At 31.3% G+C, this 23251-nt stretch overlaps 1 protein-coding gene across 2 annotated transcripts in view; it reads right to left on the bottom strand.

The window, feature by feature from the left end:
• Nucleotides 1-6248: 6248 nt before the first annotated feature.
• Nucleotides 6249-23251, bottom strand: part of LOC106457547 (putative inorganic phosphate cotransporter) — a 53772-nt gene continuing 36769 nt past the window's right edge. The window contains exons 8-11 of one of the 2 annotated variants that reach the window (XM_022383690.1): nucleotides 19760-19837; nucleotides 16923-17078; nucleotides 11445-11530; nucleotides 6249-7236 (exon numbers count right to left, since the gene is read on the bottom strand). In XM_022383690.1, the coding sequence (XP_022239398.1) occupies nucleotides 7015-7236; nucleotides 11445-11530; nucleotides 16923-17078; nucleotides 19760-19837 (542 nt within the window). In that variant the 3' untranslated portion in view covers nucleotides 6249-7014. Of the gene's footprint in view, nucleotides 7237-11444; nucleotides 11531-16922; nucleotides 17079-19759; nucleotides 19893-23251 lie in introns of both variants that reach the window. The other variant, XM_022383683.1, reaches the window with a different exon arrangement.

Genomic DNA, 23251 nt, shown 5'->3' with positions numbered 1-23251 from the left:
GCCGTCGCTCTTGTTACACGTTTTCCTTGGTCATTCTTCTTTTGTATCACATGCGCTTCTCATGGGAAACGTTGTAGTAGAATAGTGGGAATTCACTTTATAAATATTGGCAGTGATCTTAACCTTTGGCGAGTATTTTTAAACCTCGAGGATATATCCTTCCTGTTTTACTTTTGGGATGACCAACAGAGACGTGGATAAAGTATGCTCACCAGGGGAGATCACGCTATTACATCCTATATGTAGTCAGTCTGTCATAAAACATCTTGGGAACAATAAATAATGCGATACTCTTTTTCTGTGACCAGATGGCGTCATCAATCCTGAAGTGTGCTAGTCTACTTTGATTTTTCATGTTTATTGAATAACGATTACTTTGCAGTTTTTCATATTGTGACCAATCTCTTTTCTTACAACTCAGTCACAGCCAGAGATTAAAATTTGCTCTGGGATACATTTTCTGTTTAACGTCCTGTTACTTGAGGTTGCTACTCTAAACTGAGAATTTCATATCTCGTCAACAGAATAAATATAGTTTAGCTAATTTTTTATAAAGATTTCATTTAGAGTAGAAAATTCTCTGTGTTTAATAGCTCGAACTGACTATAACTATTTATTTGATAAAAAGAAAAAAAAAAGATATCGAAAACTGTCTTCCGAGTTTCAGAACCGTAACCTCAGTCTATCTGCAATAGAGAAGGTAAAACTAATAATTTTTAGTTTATTATTAAAATAAGCATTTAAAATAACTAACTTCAAATCATTAAAATACATTGTACTTAACATATGTAAACAAACAACGTATGTACAGTTCATATGTTTATACAACCACTTGACGAGATTACTCTCTAGTTCTTGTTCAATTTAACTAGTAGCTTAACTTCAATGACTGCTATTATCATATGGAACAATAATATTATCATATTAATTATATAATTTCAAAGCCTTGAATAAAAAACCTTGGACACTTTTAACTTCTTATTTTATTTACGTTCTATACAAGTCAATTGCATAAAGAAACGTGATTTACGATTTGTGTTCATATTTTGAATCCATACTTGGACCTTGTGTACGCAGGCCCACTCTTATGCCTTCAGAAAGAAATAAAAAAATTGCTTTGACGTAAAACAAGAAAAACAACCAACAAACAACAATTGAGGAGGAACTGCAAAAAATGTTTTCAGCAACCCAGATGAAGGTAATCGATTAACTATTGCTATTAAGGCGTTTTCACCTTTTCACTCTAGACTTATTAAACTGAAAATTTCACACTAAATAATCTCTCAGTAAGACATGGTTTTTGTGTTTCTCGTAATAGTTTTTTTTCTAGTTTAAAAAGGTCGAAGAATTAACTGATATAAGACAGAATGTCATTTGCATATATAATGATATAAACGGTCCATTCTCAAGATACATTTTTTACATATTTCACATTCTATAGAAAACATTAACTGCTTTGAGATTACACCAGATCATTTGACATACAAGTATGTTTTATCACGCAAGTGGAATTGTTCATGTGGTTTGTATGATAATATCTATGACATTTGTTTTGTTTGAAACAAATAATTATCTATATAAATACAAAAAGTTAAGTAGTATGCCATTTTTACTTCTAAAGAATGTGCCAGAAGTATTAATACTGGCCTACTAAAAACACATGGCCAATAATGGATCTAAGGTTCTTTCTGCCCAACTGATGAGCGTAAACCTCAATCATCACAGACAAAAGAAACCTGTTATTGATCGTATACCTTCAGGAACATGTCAGAAAGATACATACACTAACATGGCCAGCATAAGCACACTTGATTTCCCTCTAGATATCTAGTTATGGTTTCTCGTCAGAAGGAGAGTAAACATTAGATAGAGACTAGGTACTTAAAAAAAAGTATTTCATTTCATTTAAAAGTGAAAGAAGAAAATTGTAAGGAATAAGTAAAATAAATATACCAGTTTGCTATTTACAATGAGTGACTCTGTTCTATAGTTTACGTTATCAATGCTCATTGTTTTGGCTAAAAAATTCTGATCTTGTATGATTAAAAATATATGTCTCATATATCTCAATTTAGTTTTATTTGTAATGTTTCCTTTCTACGTTGTATATATATATAGATAACACATTATGAATTATTTGTGAAATAAAGAAGTATTCAATGTTTCATAAATCAAATAAGATAGAAATAAACAAGAATAAGGTGAATCTTTACTGCATTTCACAGAAATTTCAAGTTGTCTTTCAGAGAATTTTCAAATACAGTTCCAATTTTAAGGTTTCTTTTTCTGAAAAGCACACTCCTTGATATATTATGAACTTATTAATTCATAACTTCTTGACATTTTTTGAAATAAACCAATAGATACCCTCATTTAAAAACTCCTGAGCAACCATTACACTATTAGATCCAAAAGTTCAAGTTAAATATTTTGCAGAAAGACTGTGTATCCTTAATTATAAATGAAAAGGTTTGATATTTAAGTTATTGCAACGTTTCGCTGACCATGCAATAAATCTCATGAGATATTATTGCAAGATTATTGTAAGGATTATTCCATCTTGACACTGTCATTGGCAGTACATTTTTTATGGTCAAATATATGACTAGATTGATGGGGTAAGTACGGTTTCAAACTTAGCAACAACTAATTCTTCTGCTTACATGAAAATGTATGATTAATTAAATAACAATTTTTCATCTTAACATAAAAAAGCCATGCATCTCTGTTTTAGTAATATTTTAATATTAAACATAAAAGAACAGGAATTTGAATTAAAGTTATACTTTTAGATAACAATCTTTCTTATAATAATAATGATAGAATTCTAGCATCGGAGTGGGTCTATTTTTGCACTGTTGAAACCATATAATAGTATTTTGATGATCAAGGCTTTTCACTATTTGTTATGAAAAGTTTAGTTAAGGGGTAAACCGAATCAAAGCATTATTATAATTAGATTTATTTCTTAAGTTTGTAATTGGTAAATGCATGCGAGAAAAATTTAGAAAAGTCACTACTCCTTTATTTTAAAAACTGATGTTCCAAAAAAACTTATCGTTATCATATATACTTGAAAACATTTGGTTAAATGTAAATTGAAATTAATTAAATTAACAGGCTGTATTTCTACAAGTACAATTCTGACGCATTTGTGAACGAGTTATTAGAATCAAGCCTTGGTTTAAGTTTCACATTAGTGTATAGAAAGGTAAGGGATAATTTGTTTATAAATATACATATCCAAACTACGGTAGAGAATATATGCGGTCTATTGTTAGAAGCGTATATTTCCATACGTATATAAAGAATATTATTGCTTGTTACTAATCAACAACTTGTAACACTGATAACACAGGCCTGCGATGGGTTTATTGTCTCGAAATATTCACATGTTCTACAGTAATCCCCGTACGCTGAATCCGAAAACGATATCTATTTTTCTCCATCACGTACAGATTTTTCACAAAATGTCATAAAGCAATACATAAAAGAAAGACCACAACACCTAGTTTTGAGACTAAAAACGTAGATTTCACACAAAAAATCAGATGAATGAGGATGCATATTCGTCTGACATCAATATTCTTCCCTTTTCTTCTGTTTGTTCGTATTTTTGTTAACAAACGTAATAATAAAAATGTTCATTGTGGTAAATGAAATAATAATTTGAGCTAAGTAAGAGTTTTTTTTTCTTCCTGATTTGTAAAAAATCCTTACGTGATATGAAAAAAAATATTATTTTTGAAATCTGCGTAGCTGATTTATGGAAAATCCGTTATTAAAACCAAATCAACTTTTATGAAGTTTAATTTCGCGGGCCTGTATAATTACTCCAGTCATTTTAATGTTATAAGTAGAGATCAAAAACCAAAACAACTCAGAACATCTTAATGATAATAATTACCTAAAAGTCCAACTTAATCAACATTATTATTATTATTACAGTTTTAAAGACGGGGCTCTGTTAGCCTTTTCTTGACAATCTCGTGAGCCAGAACCCTGACAACTTTTGAGTCCTCTATATACTGGAATGAAACGTTTACTGGTCTACTCAGTGGGTTCGACAGCTTCATTCCAAATTACTACAAACTGAATCGTGTTTTGTTGTTTCCTTACTGGGCCTTTCAATATTTATTCTAACTACTTTAATTTACCTGCATAGATTTTTTTACTGAAAATACACTTTCATATTAAACGGGTTCCTCTACACATTTTGGACAGAACTATCTGCACATGGGATGCCTTTGAAGACCAGTACTCCATTTTCAAATCCTTGTAACTCCGCTATCCAAACTAGATACTAATCACTCTAAAACGACTTAAAATCTCGACCACTGATAAATCAAATGTATAACTTCTCATCACAGAAAGTATATTTATCAATAAAAAAATCACCCTGCTTTCAACAACCCCTTAACTCCCTACAACTATAGTTGATTCAATTCGCCCTGCCTCGCTACCTACTAGTTCTGACTAATTATTTCTTTATTTCAGTCTGCTAATTTTTCACAGGTTTGGTGTTTTAGATAGTATCTTATTATCATGTTAATAGAGTAGTCGTCGTAATTATATTATGCTTATGTTTTATTCTGTAGAACAAGCTAAAGGACGGTTAAAAACAATCCAAAACATTCGTTTAAAATATCTTATTTATTACTTCAATCGACTTTCTTCTTTCTTTTTTGTTTCAAAACAACGTTTCCCGCTCAAATGATGAGTAACTCAAAATAATTTAAATGTGTCTAATAATTCATGAAAAACACAATCGTAACCAAAACGTGAGGAAATCCTCAGTAACCACGACTGTAATTAAGTCCCAAATCGGTCAAAAGATGTAGCTATGAACTAAAAGTTTGTACTAGAAAAATGCTCATTCCCATTCTATGAGCCGCTATGCCGCGGCTGAAAATTTATTATTGCTATAAAGAGGGAGATTGTTTAACTTTTTGTTATTAATTGAGGTTTGGTTCTGTTTTAGAGTTCCATTAGTTCCTTTTTTTACGTCTTTTTTTCAATGTTTTTGTCGATGTTGTTATAAATGATCCTAGCCCGTATTATGGAAAATCAGATCATTAACATACACAAAAAATGTTTTTTCTCAACAAAATAACATCGTATCAGTAATGTAATGCTACATTTTACAGTGTTAGACGTGTGGCGTCCCTATCATGGTAAAAAATATTATATTTAAAACTTAATTTCCATTTTCGTGAGTTCGTTCTAATTAAGAATATATATGCAGCTCTAATCATTTAAGACTACTAGATCTCTACTAAATTGAATTCGTATGTACATTCCTGGGAGAAAACACGCAACTCAACTTCCTTTTAATTAAGCATCAAGGAAAAAAACAACAACTATGCACCATATAAAAATCACTAACATTAAAATAACTTTTACAAACGCATATCTTATTAATTTATTATGTTTCTGACTGCACTACAGTATTAAAAGTTTTAACTTTTATAATTCTTTGCCAACACAAATAACTAAAAACGCGACCTTCATTGTATATTACGTTAATAATATGAATTAAAAAAAATTCTAATACACAGTATCATTTTGAAATGTACTTTATTAAGTGTTTTAATACTATAATTGAATTTTTTAATAACCACGTGACGTATTTCGAAAACTTTCACCAATGTAGTGCACTGATATCTGCTCTTGAGCTGGAGCGGTCGCACAGTGCCTGACGCCAACTCCTGAGGGAGAGTGATGACAGAATTTGAGCTGGGCTGTCTGAGAGAGAGCTACTAGTGAACACGGGGAACCACAAACAGCCAGAGTGTTCTCTGATAATCTGGGAGTTTGGGTATAGAAGACACTTAATTGCAGGTGTAAGTAGAAAACAATTTTTCTTGCATACATATTTTTATTTTATGAAGTGTCGGAACTCAGCAACAATTTATGTGCCGGAGTTACACTCTGGTGCCCTCCAGCAACGCTTAATCCACGTGTAAGTTATTAAAAAATTTAATTCTGCTTGATAAGAATTTTGATTTTCTAAAGATGAGTTAATTAAAGTTTACATTTAAAGCTAGTGTGGATTACTTTCTTTTCTAGAACTGCCATGCAAACCCATATTTGTTTTTGTTTTTTTATTTACAAGAACGATGTCATAGTTTAGAGGTAATAGTCATTATAAAACATAAAACCATCTATATTATTGGTATATATATATATGTATCTATAAACATGTACATAATTTTTAAGAAAAAGTGTAGTATATCCCAATAAATATACAACTTGACTAAACAACTTCTTATCTCTAAAAAAAGCCGGATTGGTGACGGATGCCATGTGTACTCTGAAAGATGTTTTGAATGATTAACTTTAAGAAATTCACAAGAAATAGCAAATAAGAAGTCACATTCAGTAGGTGTTTCTTTATAGAAATTAGCCACCAATAGTGAGCTAAACTGATAATTTTATAAGTTCTGTTTAGTTAGAAAATCGTGCTATAATTCATCACTCTATCGTACATCATTTTCTTTGTGTATTAGAATTTACATATTATCGCACTAATACGGCACTAGCAATTAAAAGATACAGCATGATTCATGGAGATTATAATATTTTAATTGATTATGGGTATGATACAAGAAATATTTGTTTTCTGGAAATCTACTTAATAGATATTTATATTTTGTTACAGAACATTAGAGCAATCTCGGTAAGTATTTAATCATATTTACCTTTTTTTCTATCAATGTGAAACATGCATCAGATGAAATGGTCTTGATCTTAGAATTCCTTCACTTTGGACATTATAAAAGCTTAATATACTCTGTCACCCTGTACCATTATATCGTTTGAACAACCTCTAATATCTGTTTTTACATAATGCATATGAGATTTTATACTGTATTTTCTCATGAATCATTCTTATTATGTAAATATTTTATATTTAATCTTATTCAAGTCTTGACCGCGATAGTATCTTATTGTAATATGCAAGTCATTAATAGACATGGATACTATGAGAAAAGTTATAAATAAATATATGTTTTAACTATCTATAGTCCTGGAAAGGGTAAATACAGGAACGTTGTCTTCTAGTCTACGAGGATCATCTTCACCTTTTTTGCGAGATTTGGTGGTTTCTTTTCTATGATGTGCAACTCCCCACGGTTGTAGCTCCGCTGAACCAAATGTGGCAAACAAAACTCCTGTTACAAAATAGACTGCTGAAGTTAAGAAAAACACGATGGACCACTGGTGGAGTGTTTGCTGTGGAAAAAAGAAATTTATTCATAAATATTTTACCACAGGAATAACCCCAATAAAACTGTTTTTATGGCATGACAAGATTAAGTAAGTGCAATTTACCTTTCTAAAAAAAACAGCTAAGAGGTATCTGAATAAATTCTTAAAAAGAAAGAAGTATAACAATAACATTAAAAACAAAGATCGGTTCTCGCTTTCAAATTTACCATCACATTTTAACAATTTTTAAAGATTTATTCAGATGATTTTGTCATTATCATAAAATATAAGTGAGGATTTATTATCACACCAAACCGAGGCCTACATGAAATACTTTCTCAAGTTACATTTACGTACATTTATCACCCAGAATTATCAATCCAGATTTGTTTTTCGCTTTCATAACTCCAACTTAAAAAACACAAAACGTGGTATTCATCAGGCTAATTTGTATAAAAATGATCAATTTATGTGGTGCGAATTCTTTTAAATGATTTACGTGCTTTGCGCTTAAACATTCTGCTCACCAAAGGAAAAGTCCTGTTTCAGAATAAATAAATACATTTAATATTTCCCTAATGATGTGTTACTAGCCCTAAAACGTTTTTTAAATAGAATATTTTGTCATATATGCTAACATTCCTACCTTAATTTTGAATTAACTAACATATCAAATAATTTGCTGAGTAAACGGATATTTTCAAAATATAGTAATAGATTAGAGAGATCCGTAGACAGATTTAGGTGTTTGTTTGTGTATTGTGACGTTCACTAATATAAGCGTAAACTTATCTTTCGGAAAAATATATCACATAAAGAATCGATATCGAACTAAAAGAATTTTAAGATGTAAAGTCACACTAGTAATTAAAAACAGTTTAAAATACGATGAAGCTGAACCCTTTACTAAACCTAAAGCGACATGTAAATATCGAGATGACCAAAAGTCATGTTTTTGTATTTCTTAAAAAGATTATCAAAACTGTCGACAGGAGGCAATAATTTTATTTGAGTTTTTGATATAGATTGTGAATATAATTATCAACAATAATTACGAGGGATTCAAGCTCAACCAAACTTTGTGGGATGATAGTTTGGAATAAGGACAGTGTTCATGGAGGTTCTCAACCCCCTTCATCCCCCATTGTTTCTGTTATTGAGCATTTATTATATTTGACGTTAATGTTAACTGCATTCATAGATGGCGCCACGTCCTTACAGCAAAAAAAAACTTTATTAAATTTTCTAATGCACACTATATGGGGGAGGGCACACAAACGTCTTATATATCCCAGAGAGTGCGCTAACACTCTCTGCGGAAGAAAGCAATGAAAAAAATATGGCCGCCAATATTACTGGAATAATACATAAGCTCAGCTGAAGTTTGTACTCCAACAGTTACCATTAGGTTGATATGAAGAGCTGTTTCTTGAGTTATATTGACCCGTGACCTTTCAACTTCGGCCCGTAAGACACTTTTGTGGCCATTGACCGTCAATTAATTAATTACAAGAAACACTGTGGAAGGACATTAAGAGCTGGGTGTTGGAAACTGGTAATAGGAAGCCCCCTAACGCCGCTACCTCTTCCTACAAAGTCACCCTGATCATAGCACATGTTTTAAGTGTATACATATTGAGTTCTTAAAGCTTATACAAAACTATTGGTGAGATAATAACGAATATTGTAATAATATTTTATGCTACAAATATATTGTGTGAAAGTTAGGATTTTTGTTTTATTTATCACAGAAGTTCATAAGCCGCACAAAGGACTGGTACCTCAGCTTATATATATATATGTGTGTGTGTGTGTGTGTGTGTGTTCAATGATGGTTGAAACTCATTCTACTTTGAATATGGAGTACTAGTCTTCAAAAGCACTCCCATGTGTATTCAGGTGCAGTATGCCAAGACGGAGAGTAGTTTTGCTGATATAAGTGATCTTAGTTACTACAAGTATAGTTGCTATAATCAAACAGCGCATACGTGTCAGAAGAGTGTCTTTCTGTTGGAATAAACGTTTTAATCGAAAAGAATATTGAAAAATAAAACTCATTTGGACTTAAGGGTCAATATTTCGAAAATATCTGTTAATACGCCATTTAAATATGAAGCTTTGTCTGCCAAGGTAAAGGGTGAATAGGTAAAAATTAATTTTTTTTAACTGAGAGAGAGCCTTGGATTTAGTTGAAATTTTGTGTCCAAAAAATTGAAAATGGCTCTGTTCAAAATGTGTAGAGGAACCTGTTTAATATGAAAGTGTATTTTCAGTAAAAAATCTATGCATGTAAATTAAAGTAGTTAGAATAAATATTGAAAGGCCCAGTAAGGAAACAACAAAACAAGATTCAGTTTGTACTAATTTGGAATGAAGCTGTCGAACCCACTGAGTAGACCAGTAAACGTTTCATTCCAGTATACAGAGGACTCAAACGTTGTTGGGCTTCTGTGTGACGAGAATGTCAAGAAAAGGCTAACAGAGCCCCGTCTTTAAAACTGTAATAATAATAATAATGTTGATTAAGTTGGACTTTTAGGTAATTATTATTATTAAGATGTTCTGAGTTGTTTTGGTTTTTGATCTCTACTTATAACATTAAAATGACTGGATTAATTATACAGGCCCGCGAATTTAAGCTTCATAAAAGTTGTTTTGGTTTTAATAACTGATTTTCCATAATTCAGCTACGCAGATTTCAAAAATAATATTCATTTTTTCATATCACGTAAGGATTTTTTACAAATCGGAAAGAAAAAAGAAAATCTTACTTAGATCAAATTATTATTTCGTTTACCACAATGAACATTTTTTTATAATTCTGTTTGTTAACAAAAATACAAACAAACTTAATAAAAGGGAAGAACACTGATGTCAAACGAATATGCATCCCCATTCATCCTGATTTTTTGTGTGAAATCTACGTCTTTTAGTCTCAAAACTAGGTGTTGTGGTCTTTCTTTTATGTATTGCGTTATGACGTTTTGTCAAAAATCTGTACGTGATGGAAAAAAATGGATATCATTTTCGGATTCAGCGTTCAGGAATTACTGTAGAGCATGTAAAAAAGTTTAAGACAATAAAACCGTCGTAGGCCTGAGTTATTAGTTGTGGGAAAATTCATACTCTGTTGTCAGATATCATCATCAGACACATGCAACTTTCAAACAAACATTCCAAATAGATGAAGGAAGGATGGGGATGAGTAATGGCTAGATCATCATATACATACTTAAAGTAGTATAGCATGAGTTTGAAATGGCCAACAGCTTTGGAAAGTGCAGCTATCAATTTGCACCTAATGGCTATTCCAAAGAACCATGTATTGTGTGTTTCATGACATGTGCCAATAATGATACAGAACCAGAAGATTGATATGACACTAGGGCATCCAGAATATTACTTGATCTTTCAATGTATCAGACACTCCCTGTAAAGCTAAAACTTTAGGAAGTCAGTACAAACTTATTTCTAGCAAATAACAAGAAGCTAAGCGTGATTCGAGAGGCACGCCTCCTGCTCTGTCTTCGCAACATTGCATAGTAGTTGTCTCCTATCTGGTTTCAGGTTTTAATATCTTAGAGATGGACTTGAATGCAGCATTTAGCAGCCAGATTTGCTTGTTGAAACCACCCAGTGTTGATCATATTGGGCTTGAGAACAGTGGATTGCTCACATAGTTCACAATATTATGTAAAGGGTAATCTATGATGTACTACAAACATTGTCAAGAGTGTTGTCACAGTAATAGAACCAATGCATGAAACAAACTAGTTTCTACCTGGAAAGCAGGGGGACAATATTTTGGGAATGTTCATTTTCCTTCGATATTTTCAATACGTAATACATTTTTACGATTTCTTCTACTCTCATTATTGATCAATGTTAATACTCAATTAGGAAAGCTTTCCAAAAAAACAAAAATAGTTTTAAGAATACTAAACTTTTAGTCTGTTTCATTTTGATTTAATTCGTCTAGGGCGTTTTTGTGTCTTGTGAATAAGAGAGCTTTTCGTACACTTTGTATCCTCGTCACTGTGGAGATTTCTTTTTTCTCGCAGATTTTCTTACCTTCTTAGTAGGAGTAGGAGATTTAAGAATAATCTTATATGTTTTCATACATTTTGTCTTTTACGTTTTACAAGCATTAATGTTATTTAGGAACAAACACTTATATGCATTTGAAATGGACTATGATGCTGACAAGATCTGATAAAGAAAATTAAACTCACTTTATGTTCGGTTAGAGTCCCAACAATAGCCGGAGCAATGAATCCACTTATCTGAGACAGGCCATTTGTTAGACCCATTAAGGTGCCTGAAAATATGAGGAATTCAGGGAATAACATCTTACTTAAGGTCAATGTTCATAAGGTTTTGGATATTTAACTAGCAGTATACATAGTTTTATGAAGATTATATTTGTTAAAGAATATAGAAGCCGTTCAGCTACTTACAAACATTATCGATTTACGTACAACTCGTTTATCAAATATTGTTTAGTTTCCTAAAATAAATATTGATGCTGCACACAAAAGATTACAAGCACACTTAATAAAAACGCCGTAGCTTAGAAGTAAATTGAAAAACCTCTATATATAGCACATGCATTTAAAAAATAAATAAACAAATGATATAACAAACACATTATGTTCTTCTGGTAATGTTATGTTCCCGGTACTTATACCTCATTACACATCTTCACGTTGCCTACTTTCTTTGTTAGAGAGTATCACAGTTGTATCTCCCTTATTATAGGGTACTTAATTATTTTTGTGTGTCTTTTACACTATTAATTGTTTAAGCTTTTCTTCATACGCGTGCATGTTTGTAGCTGAGAAAAAATCATTAGACCGACAGTGTCAATAGTATAATATCCGTATCCCGTGATATTTGACAAATAATTTTCAATTCTGTCCCAAAAGTTCGAAATTGAAAAAATGCTGAAAAGTTGTATTAAATCAGGAGAGAGAGAGGGGGTGGGTGTATTTCCTTTAGAAATACACTTCATAAGCTTATTTATCTTTCATTAGACCATCAAACTTTATTTTTCACTTATCTTCAAAACGTGTCCTTAACAATTATTAAAACAACGTAAATAATATCTTAATTGTTCTGTAAGAAATAAGACACTGCTATTAGTCTTGTTTGTTTGTTTGTAATTGAGCACAAAGCTATACAATGGGCTATCTGTGCTCTGTCCACCACGGGTATTAAAACCTGGATTCTAGCGTTGTAAGCCCGCAGACATGCCGCTGTACCACTGGGGGGGGCATTAGTTTTGCACTAAAGTAATCTGCGTTCAATTTAAAATTGTTTAATTATGTTCACCAATTCGACAGGAAATAATTATTGCTTGAGAAATATTATTTGCAGACGGTTTTTTACGAATCTACTGCGACGCAAGTTTATATATATGACCTTATGACCCAACGAGGTTGTGTACCATAGCTGAAAGAGATTCCACATATACGAGTATCATAATATTAATTAATAGCATGTATTTTGAAAGCCTTAGTTATAACTACTAGTAATTGTTTCTTGGAAATATTTCATACGCTATTAGAAACATCCAGAAATTGCTGTATCCATATACGCAATCCATATAATGGTAACGCATTTTGGTCATGACTTATGGACAGTCAAACAGACCCGGGGTTTCAGGATGGCCACACCACTTTACCAGCAATAGTCACACGCACGAATTGATTATATCTTTTTAAATTCTCATATCAAATTATGCAACCTTTTCTCATTGTTTGTTTGAGATTGGGGCCTTATTCTTATTTGGCGGAAGGCCACTACTACTATCACTACTGTCCTTCTCAGCGCCAACCCCATTTTTGAGTGCCATCACAGCATCTTTGGCTTGATAGATGCTTCAAGAAGGGCTGTTAAAATTAATCGGGATCGCATCTAGAGTGGATGAACAGTTTGCAAATCGCTGAACATCTCGGAACCTTACACACGCAGGTAATCGAGAGAACAATTGTGATTAATGATGAGATGCAAAACAGTAGCAAAGTCACGGTCAGCCGGGTTTGAAGCTATTTGCTGAAGATCTGTTAGGCTGAAAAATGGATGCAATTACGAACGAAGAAAAAGATGGCTCACGTAATGGATCCATCAGTTACAAAATAAAACATTCTCTCATTAACTATGGGGTTTTTGCTGATGATGTGGCCAGTTATAATTCGGTTATTCTTTAGCCGATTTAGAAACTGTGAATTATAATCATCATAACTCATCGTATGCAACAGTCTATATAAGTGTCACCAAATTAGGATAAATCCTGGATTGTTTACGTTTGCTCCCTGCCATCGACCGAGGCGCCTCTGGTTGAGGGAGAGATCCTGTGTTAATGCTTTTAACAAGTATGTTTCTCATGGATGAATGGATATATAGACGGCAATAATTATGTTTCTACTTGAATTTATTTTATTTTCAATATTTATTTTCAGTCTATCTGTATTCATAAAACGAAATGTTATTTAAGTTTTTTTTCTTCCCAGTTTGGAAAGTTGAATCAATCGTTTCATAATCAATAACTGAAATCAGAAGACGAGATGTAACCGAAATAACTTTGAAGTTTATATTACTTCCCATCTAATAGGCTTCCTTATTTATTTCCTTATATATTGATACTTCTAAAATCTTTTCTTTTTTTCACTGTACATGTAGTATGATTTTATTGTGTATCTTTTTCTTCTGTTTCGTAAGTCTATAAAAATGTTCCTAATCTCATTTCAGACCTGACAATTCATTTGGAATCTTATTTCCGGCATCCCCATTGGATCAGTGGTAAATCGGAAGGCTTATAATGCTAAAAATCGTGTTTCGATATCCGTGATTGGCACATTTACAGAAAACGTGTTGTGTAGTTTTATGCTTAACAACAAAGAAACAAATCGATAAAACTCATTTACGATATTTATTTTTAGCAGCTTGTACTCTAGCGTTATCTAGTGTGCAAAAGACACACTTGAAAAGTAATCTCAATTAAGTAATAAGTTCTATTATGAATAATAACTTCAATATAAATTAGAATTAATAACAATTGCAATAGATTTTTACTACAAAGTAAGCTTCATTTGATTAAAATATTAATTTAAATCCTGTTCATTGGTCTCTTTGCTTGATTTCTAAGAAGGGTTAAAACCAACATTTCTATACAAGCCTCTTTTTCCAACCATAATAGAGCACATTTTTCTTTACATGAAAGCAAATATTAGCATTTTAGAAAATGACTAATAGAGGAATTTTCCACATTGAATACGGCCAAGGAATTCTTGCAGAATGATAAAACGTTTTAGTAATCATAGTTAGTAGATAAAATACACTGTATACTGAACTATCTAAATATGAACGTTAACTTACTAAAACTTTATATGTAACCTTTAACCGGAAATGAAATGAATAAACCTGATGCCATATGAAAAAATAACACATTATGCAAAATTTGCATTTGTACAGTAAGTTAATACACGGTTATGTGAACAACTAAGTAATCCTAACCTGTACACGCCTTCATATGACAATAAGAAAGGAACCTCTCCTGATAATAATCTGACAATTCTTTCCTAATAAGACTTTTGTCTGGATGAACTGAGCCTCGGAAATTAGCAAGTCCAAGTGCCTAAGTATAGAAGCTATTGTTCAGAATAGAAAGTGAATTCTACACATTTCTTATGGTCAAATATCGCAAGATACAAGAAAGTAGATCATACATTTCTACAACTCTTTATCTTATTGATCTTAATATAAACTGTCTGTGTAAGTCGATAGAAACATCGACTCTACATTGCTGTTTTACGATCAGAATCACCCGTCATTTCAACAAACATGTCTAACATAGATGTTTCCTCGGAGTTAGTTTGTCTTGAGAACACATCATTGTGTATCAAATGTATTACAACATTCTCATTATTATAAGTTTACAGAATCTAAATGTTTCATTTTATTCCACTACGATACCTGAACCTCACCAAAACGCAAGTGTCTCACAATTGTAAAGCTCATTTACAGATTAAAACATTCAGATTACTAACAAGTTTGAACTGTCTTTTTTTCGGGGTTAGAGTTATCTAAGATGTTATTTGACTCTATACGTGTAAACGCTGGTATTGTAATGTCCAACTGACTGAAATAACTAACTACAAAAACGTTTAAATGTGATTCTTGTTTTTATTACTTTGTTTTTGTGATGCCAATTTCTAATGACATGATTCGTGCATAAACTGTTTTTATGTACACGATAGAAATTAGATATTTATTTAGTAGAAAAAACATATGTTTTACCTAAGAACTAAAATCTGTCCAAAATGATAAAGTAAGCATTAGAGATGGTAATGTATGGACATAAAGCTCGCATTTCCTCGATAAGTATCAAATTGATGGACAAACTTTAACAATCACTATAGTTACCTAATTAAACCCAAATAACCTTGATATACTGAGATGTAGCTGCCATCAATAAGATCATCTACATAACACTACAAGCTCAAAAATGAAAAATAAAATATCGTAAATGTAAAAAGCATTATTAGCTGTATTTCTTTGTGATATTTAATTTGCAGTTTTTGGAATTAAAAAGGTAGAAAACGAGAGAAAGAGAAACCACACAAACATTATGATTAAAAAAGCAGACAAACTGCTTTTTCTACTGTTTAAATGTATCTAATAATTTCATTAATCACGCAGTTTCTCTTTCGTATTCCAAAATACAGTTGGGACATTCTTTTTAATATCATAATTATACTAACAATTGCAATCAAATAAAACACTTTGGTAATCTTTCAAATTAACTCATAGTGTACAAAACTCTAAAATTAAACATTTTGGAAACAAAGAAAATTGCAAAAGATTAAGTGAGTTAAAATGAACTTTTTAACTAATATATTTAAGACCGACGTACATTCACTGATACTGTTTATATGACATTAGGTTATAAGTATGTAGTAAAGTTAAAAAACGACCTCCATCTTACATCAGAAAATACAATAAATATATATATTTATACACAGACGTAGAAAGATGCAGGTGAGCTTTATTAATTACTACATGAACACAATCATTTAGCGATTGTCATTTTGTACGGATTGTTAATTTTTAAACTAGTTTTGTGTTTAGTCATTGAAATCAATAGCACTTGTATCTAGTTAATAAAACATGGTAGTAATTCTTCGATATGTACGAACTATTAATCATTTCAAATGACTATTGCGTATTTTCCCATTGATAACATAAGGTTTACTATTCTCAATCAATTTAGAGCCAAACAAACAAACAGTGAAAGTGTGGCTTTGTGATGCGAAGTCTTAGCCCTATATTCTCATTATGCTTGAAGCTTATAGAGTTCCAATTATTCTGATTTAAGATTCCTCAAACTTAGTTAGCTAATCTATGGAGTCTATGTTAAACAATTACACTGCATTCGTTAGTTAGAAATGTTGTTTTGTGGAAAGAGCAAATTCTAAAACACTATTCTACTTTAAATACGCCATTTCGAAACACTTTCGTTTTTCTTTTTTTGTTAAACATTATCAAATCTAACGTGAATATATTTCGTGTTTATGTTTGAAAGAGGAGGAAACATGTTTTTTTGTGCGAAAGTAGTATCTAAGTACAGTTTCAGACTAATTATAAAAAAATAGAAAAATAAATCTATTACAAAGACAACCACGGAACAAACATTACGAAAAGTAACCTACCAGCAAAGTCAGGAGCCAAATCCAAATGGTTCACCATGTATCCCGAGAAGGAAAACCCATTTAATGTCATGGCTAATGTGAACAGGGTAACATTTACGATATTATTGCAACCGGCCAAAACAACGCCGATAAGACACAACGCCGGTCCCATAGAACCTAAATAATAGAAATATTTAAAGACAAATGGTAAAGAAATACACATTCATGTCATCCACGTACAGGAAGGAATAAATAGTGTTATAATATAAATAAAACCAATACATAAGAAACCAATGAAAGAAAAACAACAACTCATAAATAACCAACGAAAGATATAACTAAAATATAAACAATCAATGAAGATGCTACTTTAGAATATTATTTTCGACCTGATGTGTATCAAAATTTCAATCTTGAGCCAATGTTATAACAAAGCAGAGTTTTTAAAGACATAACAAATGAACTCTGATTTCTTACACTGTCCAAAATTTATACAAAGCATAAACTTTTTCGGTCATTTTAATATTGATATCATCAAAAATAATTTATGGTAACTTTGTTCTCTATTTCTTATCTATGGGTAATAAGTATACTTTAGGATCTTAACATTTCCATTGTAATGTATTTCAAAAATAAGAATTCGCAAACATGTGAGTACCTTTCACATAAGAGAGTTGCTTTGGAATTTTTTTTTAAATCAAAATATTTCAGAATCTAACTCATTTATCCATTCACAGAAACACACTAATAACACGTCGCTGAACGTTAGTTATAACTAGTAAATTACAACACTAAACTCATTAGTGATGATATAAAAGTTCACTGTATTTTTTTGCTAAAATGTTTGTTACATGAAAGAGTATAAAATTAATAATGAACAAACTTTCAGTAAACCAGATTTTCGACTACAAACACGTGAATATATGTCATTACTCATGGTTAACTTATCTCTGATACATATACATATGAATGTATACTTCATATTATGAATTTAAGGTTTTTCTCTCAATTCTCTTGGGTGCCACATATTGACAGTAATTGTAATTTAAGTAGGAGTGCTATTTGTATAGGGTAAAATATTTCCAAATAAGAAAATAACTATCCCTTGTTATTTGATAAATACTTCCGAATGGTCTTAAGAAAATCTCATTTCTGTTTCTTTTGTAAACATCACACGTAAGCTTCGTTTGTGCCATGGACTACAACGTATCCGTTATCTAGGGATTAACTCAAAGTTCTAATATTGTTAGTGATCATAAAACAAATGTCACATGAAGGCTAGCAGAGCTATACCTTATTTAGTCAAAAACACCTTAGGTGTGAAAAAAGGTGCGGCCAAAAACAAAAAAAAAAGGATTGAGCCTGAGACTTAAAGTAATGAAATCAAAATTGGAGGCCAAACTGGTAACTACACTACTAGAATTGATGAAAATTTTACAGCAAATATTCATTCATTACTTAGATAGGCCACGTTTTTTGTTTAACTTGGAGTATGATTGTGGGCAAAACAGAATACGCAGCCTGGCTAACTAATGAATGAATATTTGCTGTAAAATTATTATCAATGCTATAAGTGTAGTTACCAGTTTGACTCCTAATTTTGATCTCATCCCTTTAAGTTGCACGCTCGATCCTTTTTTGACATCACCCTGTTTTCACATCTAAGGTGATTTGATTAGATATCATGACATTTTTTCAATACACACCAACAAACCATACCAAATAAGAAAGTGACACTCGATAGTAACCAACATTAGCTTTGGGATCGCAACCTTATTATTCGGAACAGACCCATACTTTACAGAGCTAACCAGGTTCTTTAAAATATATGGTGGTAGTTTTCCCACTCTACAACGGTGTTAATAACTTCCTTTATAGTAATGCTATGGAAACTAGATTAACAGTTTCTTGTCATCAAGCATGTACTCGGTAGAGCCGTATCAAGCATCATTGTTTACGCTAATTGCTTAAGCTAATATCATGTGACGCTAAACGCTCTATAATTAGGAGAATTTCATAAAAGTTAATAAAAAGTTTAGCGTTATAGGTTCGTAAACTCACTGTTGGTCTGTGGTGGAGCCCGAAAAACGCAAGACATCTACATTTAACTATTAACTATGTGAGTATATTTTTATCTATGATGTATTATTACAATGGAATTATAGTTTGAAAGGTCTAGTCCGCAGCAGGTTAAAACGTTTCATTACTTTTTCACGACTATTACATAACCTTTATAAGACCTATATAAATGAGGATGAGCGCGTTCCAGTGGTTAGAGTGCCGGACTGTGGAGCCGTGGTTTGTGTTTCCTTACAACAACAACAAAAAAAAAAAAAATCTCGCGTTAGGAAGTTTGGATCCATGGGTGACTTACGACTGACTGTCAAATCTCACTATTCTGTCTGACAAGCGTAATAGCTCATGAATTGGTGATAAACGTAATCGAGTAGCTGCTTTTCATTTAGTCTGTCACTTCAAAATTTGGTAAGGCTATATAGCCCTCGAGTAGCTTTCCGCGAAATTCAACGAAACAAACCTGTGTAAACGAAAATCATAATGTGCAGATTATTTTAAGACCGTATTATATCTCATAGTATTTAAATTGTTATTGTATCGAGTTTATTTTCATTAAATTATGTTCACCATTAAATTGCAGGATATTTTTAACGGTCGCTATGTATGAAGCCATGTTATGTGATCAGCATAACCTATGATGGGAATATTGATTCGTGAAGACGTTTTATTGTTCTCTGATGTATATATTCCAATACATAGTTTCAGTATTAATAAAAAAAGCTGTTTTATGTTTAATATACACTTACATAACATTAAGACATGGTAATGGTTGTAAAACTTACCAATTGTGTTGCAGACTTTTCGAGTGACGCTGATGCTGAGATATCTTTTCCTTACCATGAAGTCTGCTATACTTCCAGCTATCCAGGCAACAGATGCCCGAAAAAGATACGGAAGAGCCGATAGCAAACCGTTCTATTACCACAACAAATATAATTCAGGCAACAATATTTAAAACAAACGGATAAATTTAGCCTTAATTTTAACAAATTGTTTTTCATTTACTTGTATAAGTGGTTGGTGGAGGCTGGGACATTTCATAGGTTCAATAAAAAAATCTCCATTTCCTTCATGCAACCAGCACTGGGTGATTTCAACAGCAAGAATGATATTTTGCATAAAACAATTTTTTGTTTAAAAAAATTAACACATTATTTTCCTCCTCCTCTTTGGATCGAAAAAGCTTATCTGTTTTAGCTTGGTAGTTCAGCAAGTGAAAAGTTTAAACTACTTTAACATTTACAAGTTAGCTTTCCATGTTAGTTAAAATAAACATTCTTTCTTTTGAAATATTTTATGTTATATTTTTGTCAGCTGATTTGAGATTCTATATAGAAGTAAGCTTAACGACTTGTAACGCTACAGTCCAGGGTACTATATCTCGTGGTAGACACAACACAGGTAGCCCATTCTGTAGCTTTGAACTTAAAACAAACAGTTAACCAATCAAGAATATTCTCTATATGCATTGTTAAATATAGTTCTTCAGAGATAACGTATCACATTCATTATCTCATAATTATTATTTAAAAGTGTACCTTATATGTGAAGCTTTATAGCGAGAATTACCTGTGTCAAATTAATAACAAAATTACTATCCCATGTTGTTACGTTAACACCTTTCAATTTATACGGCGTAATAGAGTAGATACACTTTGATTGCCCATAATTATATTACATCTCATAAATGTAACGTGTCTTTTCAAGTACTTAACAGTTTGTGAAAAATATACAACTAAATATTTCACATTCTTTTTAAGAGCAAAAACTATAGTAACGGTGATGCATTTTGCCGTTAGTTTCATTTACAAAAAGTGATCTTTTAAACCACAAAAAAGTTTAAGCACTTCAAACGAAAAACAATAGTGACGGTAATTAACAACGCACTATTACATTTTATTGAGCTGTGAATGATTTATGAATAAGTAGCTCTTCATTAGCGAGACCAGTAACTAGGTGCTTAAAATAGAATACCTATTAATTAACTAGCTTTTCAATAACTATAATAAATTAACAAAGTACTAACAGACGCGCCGTTATCTTTGTAAGAAGGTATACTGAAACATAACATGTTTCAAAAAAGGTATTTAATAAATTTTAGACAAAGGAATAATAGAAGCAAATAACTAGGAAATGATTATAGACGTTAAATGAGTTTGAACGTTCGCTAGTTTTCTCTGGTTGTAACATGAGACATATAATTAATATGTTATGTAAAGTTCAAACATCTTTATATTATAAAGAACAAACATCATGTGGAGAGTATTAAGTTTGCGTTATACACAACAAAAATAATAAATTAGCCTTGCAGATATGGCCCTTGGCTTTAAAACTTTTACAGAATAATTTCTTGAGAAGCGTGAGCTACATCCAACTTTTGCCCACGTACACACACGTAATGATAACAAGTTAAGTGAATGATGATATAAAATAGTAAAACACAAAATAATTTATATCCGGTAGAGTGAGATGTCATGCATTTAGCAGACAAAGATCCTGTCTCATTTATCTTCACTCTAATACTATTAGACTGAACTACATTGGACCATATTATTCGTTTTACATTTTTGATATTGCAAGTTATTTTGACATTTTCAAATAATTTTAATACCTTAGACTTTAGATAAAATAAGTTTTGCTTTATTTGAAATCTAATTCGCTAAACGGAGGCTAGAAGATATTGGATTATCATAGGTGCTTTGACTTTATACTATGTATCTTCTAACAAGATGACCCGTTTTTCATCTGATTGTGGAAGAAAGATGTTCTTTTTGAAGGAATTGAGAGTTTACCAACTTAAGGAGTATATCGACTGAAGGTATAGTTCAATAATCTCATAATAAGCGTTCAGCATTAAGAAAAAAATTGAGTCACTTCTAGGGACAATTGACTTTTGATAAATAAAAGTGTTTAGAAAAATAAAAAATTACACATACACATCACCTGTTTCGATACGGATAAAATTATCAATAAGAAAGTGTACCTCCATAGATTGTCAGTCCGTATATATTCATAAATTAAAGAATTGCGTACTGGATTCTCTTCAATTCTGAATTTTAAAATGTATTAGGTTATATTAATTAAATAGCCATCTTCCATTCTTTTGTTTATGTTAAAACAACTTGGTCTCAATTGAATAAGAGTGAATACATTTAAGAATGATTGAAAGTAATTCTATAGCAATCCTAAAAATATATCACCAACAGTATTATTTCTGATTCTATTTACCTTTATAAATATCAGGAAGAAATATAATAGGAGGAATAAGTACGTTATATTAACACGATTTTGAATATGTAAATCAGCAAGTCATGTGACAAATATAGATGATATAAAGGTCGTGGTGACAGAACTACCTGTTGTCATTTTTTACCGTTTCGTTTGAAGTTTGATACTACCTCAGGTTGATAATTTTTGGGAAGGGTATGTAATAGCCCTGTCCGATTTAAAACATTCATACACTCAATATATTCTATGACCATTCCTGTGCATGTATTTCATAAAATAAGTAATAACTTCATTGTTTAAAAATGCACAATAATTTATTGTATAAAGTTGAAAATAAAATATACAATTAAAACTCTACATTTTTCAGTGGAAAAATACTACCATCTTTAGGAGATTATAAGAACTACAGGAAATGTCATTTATATACAAGCAAGTGTACGCGTATAATTTGCATTTGTACAGTGCTCTTTACTAACAAGGTTTCCAAAAATTCACTTCTATGGTACCCGGGCCTAAATCTCTATTCAAAATCATTTTGTGTTTAACAATTTCTAGAGATTCTCTTATGTTTAATTTATTTTTAGCTTAACTTATTAAACTATTTTAGCCTTATTCAACTCAACGTTATGCTAAGAGTTTGCCATATATTCCGCTAAGTCCGAATCGCTAGTTTTTATTTTTTATGCCATTTTTATGTTCATTAATTCGAAACTTCAAATTTCCACTTGTCTGTCCGATATAATTCAAGTCAGAACTGATTTTATATACTCCGCATTTCCCCTTTAATATTAAATTTGTCTTTAATACTATTAATGATATTCATTATTTTTAACTGAGAAGTAAAAGCTAGTAGACAAGTTTGTTTTTCATGAATACTTTCTGATTTTTGTTAACAGTGACGGTACATATGACAAACATATCCCTTCTTTATTAACCTTAGTTATTATCTGTAGTCTGGTATATTCTAAAATTGGTAATTTATTACAGTGTTTTTAATAAATCCTATATATATATATATATATATATATATACTAATTAATAATATA

This window comes from Limulus polyphemus, unplaced genomic scaffold (genome assembly GCF_000517525.1).
Source record: "Limulus polyphemus unplaced genomic scaffold, Limulus_polyphemus-2.1.2 Scaffold17, whole genome shotgun sequence".
In the NCBI taxonomy this organism is placed as follows: domain Eukaryota; kingdom Metazoa; phylum Arthropoda; class Merostomata; order Xiphosura; family Limulidae; genus Limulus; species Limulus polyphemus.
Note: the sequence above shows the minus strand (reverse complement) of the source record. Positions and strands in the feature narration are given on the sequence as shown.